Here is a 10,481-nt window from a genome sequence, read left to right on the forward strand (position 1 = left end):
AGAGTGGTTTGGATCTTCTTTTGCGTCGGCGCTTTGTGTTTACGTCTTTGTGCAGAATCCTGCTGTGAGGTTCAACCTGAGATTCTGGCGTTTCAGGCAAAATAAATTTATACTTAAAAATCCTTTCAGGATTTTAATGAATCGATTTTACGTTATCCAAGCTAGAATCAATTTTAATCAATAAATCGATTATCAAAACCCAGCCCTAACCAAAATCCTAAAGTGAACTTCCTGTTTTATGCCACCAGAGTCGCACTGAACCACGAGAGAGTTTACTCAGCTGAGCAAGAGGATTTCCTCACAGACCGCTTTTCACAGCGCCCCCTGCTGGGCATGAGAAAGAATGCAGGTTTAAAATGCTGCACCCACGTTTTACATCAGGGTGGGGATCTCCAAGGGCCAGTGTCCTGTGGGTTTTAGATCTCAACCTGGGCCAACACACCTGAACTAAATGATTAGTACAGGTGTGTTGAGGAGGTAATGTAGCCATTTAAATCAGCTGTGTATGCTCGAGGACACGTCCACAACCTGCAGGACACCGGCCCTCGACCAGCCGAGGGAGTGGCTTAGTGACCAAAACAAAATAACCAAGATTATGATTTAAAATAATTGTGAGCAAAACACTAAATCACTGTTCCGACAGCCTGACTGCCTGCAGCGGTTTAAAGGGTGGAGCCTAAACTCTGGATTATTGTTCATGGTTTAATTTATTTAATTTAATTTATTGGGGCAGCACGGTGGCACGGTGGTTAGCACTGTTGCCGCACAGCAAGAAGGTCCTGAGTTCAATTCCACCATCAGGTCTTTCTGTGTGGAGTTTGCATGTTCTCCCCGTGTTTGCGTGGGTTCCCTCCGGGGACTCCGGCTTCCTCCCACCGTCCAAAGACATGCAGCTTGTGGGGATAGGTTAATTGGATAACCCAAATTGTCACTAGGTGTGAATGTGCGAATGAAAGTGAGTGTGAATGGTTGTCTGTCCCTGTGTGTTGGCCCTGCGACAGACTGGCGACCTGTCCAGGGTGTACCCCGCCTCTCGCCCTATGAAAGCTGGGATAGGCTCCAGCGCCCCCCGCGACCCTGAAAAGGATAAGCGGAAGTGGATGGATGGATGGATGGTTTAATTTATTACGCTAGAGTACACATGTATGTTTCACGTTATGTTACTCGTTATTCTCACGTTTTACTCATTTCACAGAGGAGCGTTCGGCCTGGCTGACCTGCTGAAGCACAGGGTGCGTTTGATTTCCATACCTGTGTAGTGGTGAGCAGGATGGGCTGGCTGCTGCTGGTGCCGGCGGCCGCTGGAAGTAGGAACGTTCCACCCGCTGTCTGAGTCAGGATGAGTGGTGGAGCTTGAGCCATCAGGCGTGGGGCCGTGGAGGCAACAGGGAGGCGCGGGGCAGAGGAGGAGGCGGTAACGACAGAGGAAGGAGGTATCACAGAGGAAGAGGAGACGACCTGGGCAGGTGATGAAGCTGAAGAAGAGAGAAAGGTTAGCAGAAGGACTCGGTGAAAGCTTTTACGGAGGGACGCGGAAGCACAGACTGCTCCTCCACATCCAGGAACACCTTCAGCTCACAGCACCGCGTCTCTGCTGCTTCAGGCTGTTCCAGGATCAGCTTCAGACATCGTCACGTTTGGTTCTCCAACAAAGCTGCTGAAGCTCTGCCTGTCCCAGAGAAGAGGTCTGCTGCTTTTACCTTTGACCTGCTGACCCTTTGCTGCCACTTTCCTCCACACTGTGTTAGCTCTGCTGCTCTGACACACGAACATCAGAGAGAGAGCGCCACACTCAACACCTGAACCTGACGACACCTGTAAACTCAGCTTTATTCATCTCGTGCTAGATCACACAGTCAACAGTCATGCTGTGAGAGTCTACAGTAACACAACTGATCTAAGCATCCAAGTGAAGACGCCGTCTGGGGCTCCTGTTGTGTCATCGGCTATTCAAAGAAACACCGAACACATACCTGTTATAGCAGGTGTGATGGGTGGGGGGGTCCTTGGAGGTGGAGTCTCAGAGACTGGGAGTGGAGATGGAGAATCCTCCACTACATGGAGAGAGAGAGAGAGCGAGAGTCTGGTTCTAGGGTTTGACTCAGGTCCAGAGTGTCCAGAACTGGTTTTAGAGTTTGGACCTGGTTCTGAGACTCACCTGGCTCTCCATAGTTGTCCATGAAGTCCATGTCATCTTCCTCCACACTGTCATCCACCTGTTGCCATGGCTCCAGCTCCTCCTCCTCACACTCCATAAACAACTCTGTATCCATGTTGCTATGGAAACCACCAGAGAAACCATTATTGTAACCACGATAAAAGAAAAATCTGACCAGCAGCATTTCCACTACGTCACATGACATTGGTACACTGGTACTGCACACCTGCAGCTTAGAGTTATATTTAACCTGAGAGCCAGGTGAGCAGGTGATCTTTTCACAGGTAACTTTAGCTGTAAATACTCGAGTGCGTTTAGTTTCAGAGAACACCTGTGAGCCCAAAGACCAATGAGAGAAAGGCGGAGTCGTCTCTCAGCATTACCACAGTGACATTAAACCAAAAACTACAAACAGACATGTCCTTCAGGGACAAATCAGCTGAAAGACTCTGTGGTGCGTCCACAGCCTGAGGACGGGTCCATCAGGTTTGATCAGCATCACAGACGCTGATGTTTGTGTCAGTGAACTTCACAGCTGCGCAGTTCAGTCCCGGTTTGAACAGAAGTCGGTTGATTTAAAACATTTATGATTTAAATGAGGACACCTGTGCAGTCCAGTCAAACACCTGCGTTTGCCGAACACGCTGATCAGGATGACCTGACCCCGCTGATCACGCGCACAATCACGGCAGCGGCGTTAGTGTGGACAGACTTCCGGTCACTGACGTTTCGATGCCTTCTGTTGCTGCCGTTTGTGCTCTGTCTCTTTGTCACGGCCCTTATTTTAAATAAAGTAGTGGTGTGATTAACAAAGGCTGGCCTTCATTCGCTCAGCTGACGGTGAAGTTAAACAACAGCAGCTCTGCACAAACTCTGACGTCGGTAAATCTTTTTAAATAAAGTTGGGTTCAATCAGCTGTAGTTGCAGGTGTAATGGCAGCTGTCGCCACAGGGGGCGCTCAGCCCGCTCTCCGGGTTTTTGTTCCTTTCAACCCGGCTGAGACGCGCCTGTCGGCGGGGACCCGAACCTACAGGCCGAGCGGGCCCAGCTGAGCCGAACCGGGTCACCGGGCTCTCGGTCAGGACCAGAGCTCAGCACGCAGCGCGCACCCCGTCTGCACCGCCCCGCCGGGGGCAGCTCGTCGCTGCACGCCGAGCGCCTTCCGAAAGCTTCAGCGGGGCCTGCGTGTGACGCCGGGACAAGCCGTGCCGGGCCGGGCTTACCTGAAACTGGAGCGGCACCGCAGAGCTCGGACGGGTTCGCACGGCTCTTCTCGAGGCGCGCTCCGGTTCGACAGTCAGGGGGCGGGCCTTCCGCCCGCTGCCGTTTTACAACTGCGGATTGGTCCGCACAGACACGTCACTTCCTGTTCAGGTGGCCCTGCAGCTCATTGGTCAGTGGAATCTTTGTGGAGGAGCTGAACCAAGCCGCGGCCGTCAGGATAGAGGCGAGCAGACCGGATTACCGGGCCGGGGGACAGCGGGCTCCGCGGCCGGTCAGCGGGGGGGGGGCGCCAGGACCGCCGCCACGCTTGGGCCAGGGCGCCATCTTCTTTTTGTTTTGTTTGGATGGGGCGTGACCAATGTCCGTGACGTCACGAGCTGAAAAAGCGCGTCGTAAAATAAAAACGAGTTTCTTTTTTCAGGTGTTTGTGCTTCAGAAAAAAGTACCTCACACAGGTGAGGCTCACCTTTCAGCCAGGTCTCAACACAGTGGCACGCGCACTGAACTTCCTGTGACACGCTGTGATGTCATAATGAACCAGAGGTTTTCCAGAGTGTCTCCGCACAAATCACGTAAATCTAAAATGTATATTTTCTGAATCATTTTCAGCTTAGAGCAAAGAGAAGGTTTCATAAAATAACTAGCCCTGGCAGCATAACGTGCCGTTTTTGTCCCCGTGTTCCTGAAGCACACACCCACAGAGTGCTGCTGTGGATCTGCAGACCTTTAAATTAGACTTTGGTTAGTAGAGTTTACTGACAGAGCAGATGAAACTCGAGCTGCGAGCAGGACTGTTATATGTATTCATGTAGTGATTTTATTCTGATTTTATTTCATTTTATTGTTTACCAAAGAGCAGAGCGTCATCGAAGTCAACGTTATTGTCAAAAACTACATGTACAGATCACACACAGGAACCTGCAGGGCTCCCGTGGCCCTCAGCGTTACACTAAACAACATGAAAGTCGTATACACACAAGTGTCCAACACAATGCGAGTGTTTGTGGGCACTGTGGGTCAGAGGGCAGACGTGGGTGCAGGTCTGGTCGACAGGTTCGACCAGACCTGCACCCACGTCTGCCCTCAGGCCGTCAGGATGCTGATCAGCATCCTGACGGCCTGATGGAAGAAGCTGTCTCTCAGTCTGCTGGTTTTGGCCCCGAGGTTCTTCAGTCTCCTTCCTGATGGCAGCAAACTGAAGAAGCTGTTGGACGGATGGGTGGAGTCACCTGTGACGCAGAGAGCTTTTTGGGTGAGGCGGGTGCAGTAGATGTCCTGGAGAGAGGGAAGAGAAGCACCCACGATCCTCTCTCTGCTCTCACTGCTCGCTGTAGCTGTTTCCTGCAGGCCCAGTGCAGCAGCCGTACCACACGGTGATGCAGCTGGTGAGGATGCCTCTGTAGAAGGTGCTCATCGTGGGGGTCGAGGCTCTCGCTTTCCTCAGTTTGAGCAGGAAGTAGAGTCACTGTTGGGCTTTACTGACCATGATGCTGTGTTCTTTGACCAGGAGAGAACTTCTGAGATGTGCACACCCAGGAACTTGGTGCTGCTTACTCTCTCCACAGCAGCACCACTGATGGTCAGTGGGGTGTGCAGGGTGTGAGTTCTCCTGGTCTATGATGATCTCCTTGGTCTTCTCCACGTTCAGGGACTCAGCCAGATGTTTAACTTCACTCCTGTCGTAGGTCTCATGGTTGTTGCTGATGTGACCTACCACAGTTGTGTAGTCTGCAAACTTGAGGAAGCAGTTGTGTGATGGTGTGCAGTCGTGGGTCAGCAGAGTGAAGAGCACATCCTCGGGGAGCCCCCGTGTCCTGCTGCTGGAGGTGCCGACCGACTGTCATCACTAACCGTTTCTTCTTCCTGCCCATGGCAGAGATTGGTGGCTTGTGGAACTGATTCCAGAGCAGCTCTGTGCTGGATAATCTCCTCTAATCTGTTAATCCTCCGTCTAGTTTAGCTCCCTCTCAGTCTGTTCTGACCTGCAGGGATGAAAGCTGCACATTCTGGGGGCTTCCTGGTGCTGCCGTGGCCCGGTGGCGGCGGCAGCTCAGACCCGGCCCAGGGAGAGGAAAGTCAGGGCTGCCTGATGCTGAGATCTGGAGCTCTGCTGGGAGTCACGCTGATCTGTAAGATTTAACTTCTCATTAATTCAAACAGTGTTACATTACAGCCCAAATAATGTCTCAGTTAATAATACAGACTGAGAGCCACTGACCTGCATGAGGACAAATACATTCTTGTTGTTCTGCATTCGGGGTCCAGATCCACAGCTGGAGCCGCTGCTGCTGCTGTGAGCTTACATGCAGAGTCAGTTTTGATGCAGGCAGGTTAATGTCAGCGTTCCTCGAAGAGTTCATGAAGAAATACAAATGCTGAGTTTCTCACAGAAATAACAGATCCAGGCCTCGCCCCACTGCTGCCGTACTGACAGAGTGTGTGTGTGTCTGCAGGCGTGGCGGTGTTGAGGAAGTGGATCGCAGGTGGAGTTTGTCGCTGTTCGGTTCGTCTGGATGGGAAAACAGTAGTGATCACTGGAGCAAACGCTGGCATCGGCAAAGAGACGAGCAGAGATCTGGCACGCCGAGGTCAGCCCGGTTTGATCCCGTCTTACTGCCCGAACACTCGAGTGTCTCCTACAAGAAAGGACGAAGCTTTAGAAGCTGCTGACAGGGAAACACTACAGTCCCATGTTGTGGGCGTGTTATTGTAATCTGAGAAACACCTGTGATCCAGCCAAACATTCCCACGCCATAACACTGCCTCCACCCTTTTCTCTCCATCCTCCTGATACAGCTTCATCTCAGTTTCACATGTCCAAAGACGGTTTTCAGCAAGCGCTTGTTTTAAAGTCTGATCGATACCCAAGGTCTGCACCTTGTTGTATCTCCATCCATGAAAGCATCGCAGTGATCGTCCTGCACAGCGTTTCAGGCCTTTTACACGCTGTGAAGTTGTTTTTCTTACCATGGAAATAATTCTGTAATCTTCCACTTCAGTGTCTTCTGTGGTCGTTAAGGTTCTTGGTGCTGCTCAGCTGTTTGGTGCATTGATTATTTTAAACACTGATCCACTGATTTGATTGGCTGTTCTTTAGTGAACGTGGTGCTCAGCTGTGGAAATCTTTCTTCGTTTCACTCAAATGTAATTGAAAGTCATTCGACATCTGTAACAGTTCAAAGCATTTCTAGAAGGTCATGAAAGAAGACGAGATGTGCGCGAGGGCGACTAATCCTGGCTCAGCAGCCGAGGCCTGGGCGCGTCCGAGTGCTGCCGCCATGTTTCCCACTCCAGGAACAGAAACTCTTCTTTCTGTTCTCGTGAAAGCTGAAGTCTGTACATGTTTTACCTCACCACTTACTTTAAAAAAGCAATTAGTTACTAATTACTGATTACTTACTTAGTTACTTTATTACTTAGTTGCTTTTCAAAAAATGAATACACAAGCTGAATATGAAATAAACTGAATCGACCTTTCAGTACATTTTGTCTTCATATCAATTTGAATCAAATGTAAAAATCTCTTTGTTGTTTTATGAGTTTTAACCTTTTAACTTTACGCATCAAGCAAAAATGAAATTATTTCAACTGCATGTTCCAGCATATAAAATAAAATCATGTTTTGTGTTTGCACAGCGGACGCTGATGTGTTTGTCACTTGTTACTGCATTAAGGAGCCCGGGTAGTTATGGCGTGCAGGGACCTGACCCGGGCAGAACGGGCGGCTGAGGAAATCCGCCGGTCGACAGGAAACGGTAACGTGGTGATCAGACACCTGGACCTCGCTTCCACGTACTCCATTAGACAGTTTGCTAAAGACTTCCTGGACAGCGAAGAAAGGCTGGACATCCTCATCAACAATGCAGGTGAGCGCACCTGTGAACAGGTGAGCGCACCTGTGAACAGGTGAGCGCACCTGTGAACAGGTGAGCGCACCTCTTTTTGTCGTTCTGAGCATCCGTCTGTCTGCAGGAGTGATGATGTGTCCAAAACAGCTGACCGAGGACAACTTTGAGACACAGCTGGCGGTCAACCATCTGGGTCACTTCCTGCTCACCAATCTGCTGCTGCCGAAGCTGAAGAGCTCCTCCCCCAGCCGTGTGGTCAACGTGTCTTCCGTTGCCCACCGTGGAGGTACCCCCAACCTCTTAAAAGATCTCAGTGCTGATGATGTTTGCGTTGTTTCTTTAACACCTCATGTGTTTCTTACAGGTCGTATTGACTTTGACGATCTGTTCTTCAGCCGGAGGCCATACGGCGCTCTGGAGAGCTACAGACAGAGCAAACTGGCTAACATCCTGTTCTCCAGAGAGCTGGCCCGACGTCTCTCAGGTCCCCACAAACACTGAACGCCACAAACGCTCAGAGGTCCCCGTAAATATTCAAAAGCCTCAGAGGTCCCTACTGTAAAATGGTTTGACGGGAGGAAGGGTTATCTCGCCTCTCAGCGCTGTGATGTGATTGACCGCCGAGCTCCCGAAAGTACCTGTGAACCCGCCTCCTGACTCTGTCCTCACCTTTCCTGCAGGCTCTGGTGTGTCGTCGTTCTCTCTTCACCCAGGCGTGATCCGGACCGAGCTGGGTCGCCATGTGGAGGGTTGGTTCCCCCTGGTCGGGCTGCTGCTGAAGCTCCCATCCCTGCTGCTCATGAAGACTCCGTGGGAGGGCTGCCAGACCAGCCTGTACTGCGCTGTGACGCCGGGCCTGGAGGAGCTGTCTGGATGCTACTTCAGGTAGGAGGCAGGGGAGGGGCCGAAGAAACACCTGTGCCTCTTTCTGTTCCCTGAGCATCTCAAAGTGTTAAAGTCCGAGGAGCAGAATTCAGGTAAAACAAGAGTAGACGGCTCTGATAATAAATGTGGGCGTGTCTGAGCTGCTGAATGGTAAACAAATAAAACCGTTCTGAGATCAGAGTTTTCACTTCCTGTCATTTCTCTGTTTCCTTTCATGAGATTTCTCCTCTCTCAGCTTTAAGTAGTAAACACGTTCGAATAAATGGAATAACTTTTTAAAATGATGTTACTGAAGCCCTCTGCGTTTCTGCCTGCCAGCGACAGGGTGGACTACTTTCTTTCAGCTGATGCTCGCTAGCTTGACTGTCAGCGTGCATCCGCAGGCTGTGGGAGGCTATCACACTGACACAGATACCTGCTAATCACTAACATCCAATTAAAACCCACAAATTTCACTCACCTAAACCAGAGCTCCGCCTTCTTGGACATTAACCTAACAGCGGCCATATTATTGGTCAGACGATGTCATTAAAAATGAGGCTCCGACAGCACAAACACAGAGCAGAGGTCCAGGTCGCGCCTGCAGGCAGCGAGCAGCTGCAGCTGCCTGTGTCAGCATCCACTTGTCGGTCAAAGAGGCAACGATGCAAACTTTGAACCTGGACGTTAGAAGAGCTGCAGGTTTTGAACTTCGGGTTGATTGATGAACAAAGACACGTTCAAACATTGCAGAGCTTTTCTGGGGTTATTTCCATTTTAAACACATTAAACTGAGTCACTTGTTCATTGTTCATATCTGTGTTTGCAGCGACTGTGCAGAGAAAGAAACTGCTCCAGAGGGACAGGACGATGTGGTGGCAAGAAAACTGTGGGAGGTGAGCACACGTCTGGTCGGACTGAAGAACACCTGCTGACCTTTAACCTCTGACACACGAAGCAATGGAGCTGCAGACTGCGGACAAATGAGGACAGAAACAAACAGATTTACCTCTTGTAGAGACAAATGAAGCTCTGTGTTGTTCCCCCGTTTGAGTCCCAGATGTTCCAGCTGCTGATATTTGTCCTGTCCTCCAGAACCTGGACTCTCATGTGCAACATAAACTTCCATGTCCCCCGACTGTCCCCTCGCTGTCCCCTCACTGCTCCCTAAATATTTCCTGACTTTTCCTTCGTTTTTTCTCCATTGTATGTTTATTATTCCATCACGTATCTTCATGCTTTCCTCTTTTGATGCTTTCGCTGACTTCCTGTGTCCTCCTCTTTACTGGTTGGTGATGTGTGGAGTTCAGCTGTGTGGACGTGAAGCTTTGGGTATTATTAAAGACAGTTTGACTGTTTCTATACTCTGTGTGTGTTTGATAGATTCAGTAATAATAAATCCAGAATGCTCTGTGGGTGGAGCTTGGCGAGCACCTTTCTTTCCAATAAATGAGGCCTCATTTCTTACGCGTGGTTCCAGCTCTTCTTGGTATCACAGGGTCAGAGTGCTCCAGAAGGGTTCATTTTTCAGCTTTGGGATTCTTGCAGTGACAGCATGGAGACACTTGCTTGGTAATAATAAAATAATGAGATCCTACCGCCGGCTTTCACCCTTAAATATCCGTCTTACCTTCTCATCCATGTCGTGTTTTGGTGCATATGCTAAACTGGCCCTCCATGATTTCTTCTTCATGTTTCAGATCATCAAACAAAGCTAGCCTGTAAATACTTCCTCCTCAGAGCAGCATTCATGGTTCCCTCAGTTACAGCGAGTCGGACCACCACCACAGCTGCTGCTGCTGGGATGTTCTCTTTATGAAATCTTCTGTTAGTGTCGTGCTGATGTAACTGGACTCAAACTTTCCAGAGTTCAGCTTTGTCTCATCAGTCCACAAAATATTTCCTCAAAGCTTTACACTGCACTCGCTGACGCCTTCAGCAGCTGCCGGTCGAACCACAGCAGGGAAACTGAGCGGGCTGAAAAAAGCTGCCTTTAATAAACCCGAAGGTCTCTTATCAAGACGTGCCTGTGGAGTCTGTTTCTTGTACCGGTGGGCCTTTCTGAGAGCTCTAATGGTCTTATTCTCTCATTGTAAAGCTGTCAGTGAACCATCACACACGAGCAGGTGAGCAGGTGGCCATCGTAGTGCAGGAAGGCCTCAAAAGACCTTATTCTGAGGTCTCTTGGAACAGAAGCATCAGCAGGTTTAAACGTGACGCTAATGACGAGTGAATAATGAAGACGTGTTCAACATACAGTCCCAGCCAACCCCACGGGGCTCGTGGGTGATGAAGTCCCTGCAGTCAGGCTGGATGTGACATCTTTTTGAATATTTACAGCCTTTCCTGTTGAATAATTGATGACACAATCCTGAAAGGGGGGGGG

At 50.0% G+C, this 10,481-nt stretch overlaps 1 protein-coding gene across 1 annotated transcript; it reads left to right on the forward strand.

Moving 5' to 3' along the window:
* The first annotated feature begins 4,486 nt into the window (after nucleotides 1–4,486).
* LOC102209394 (retinol dehydrogenase 12) lies at nucleotides 4,487–9,562 on the forward strand. The gene is made up of 7 exons (XM_005744098.1): nucleotides 4,487–5,512; nucleotides 5,837–5,971; nucleotides 7,058–7,249; nucleotides 7,356–7,517; nucleotides 7,596–7,715; nucleotides 7,912–8,116; nucleotides 8,925–9,562. Exons 1-7 carry the CDS (start codon nucleotides 5,374–5,376, stop codon nucleotides 9,028–9,030), a joined length of 1,059 nt encoding a protein of 352 aa, XP_005744155.1. The 5' UTR covers nucleotides 4,487–5,373; the 3' UTR covers nucleotides 9,031–9,562.
* The last annotated feature ends 919 nt before the right edge of the window (nucleotides 9,563–10,481 follow it).

This window comes from Pundamilia nyererei, unplaced genomic scaffold (genome assembly GCF_000239375.1).
Source record: "Pundamilia nyererei isolate P.nyererei 1_Seehausen unplaced genomic scaffold, PunNye1.0 scaffold00139, whole genome shotgun sequence".
Lineage (NCBI taxonomy): Eukaryota > Metazoa > Chordata > Actinopteri > Cichliformes > Cichlidae > Pundamilia > Pundamilia nyererei.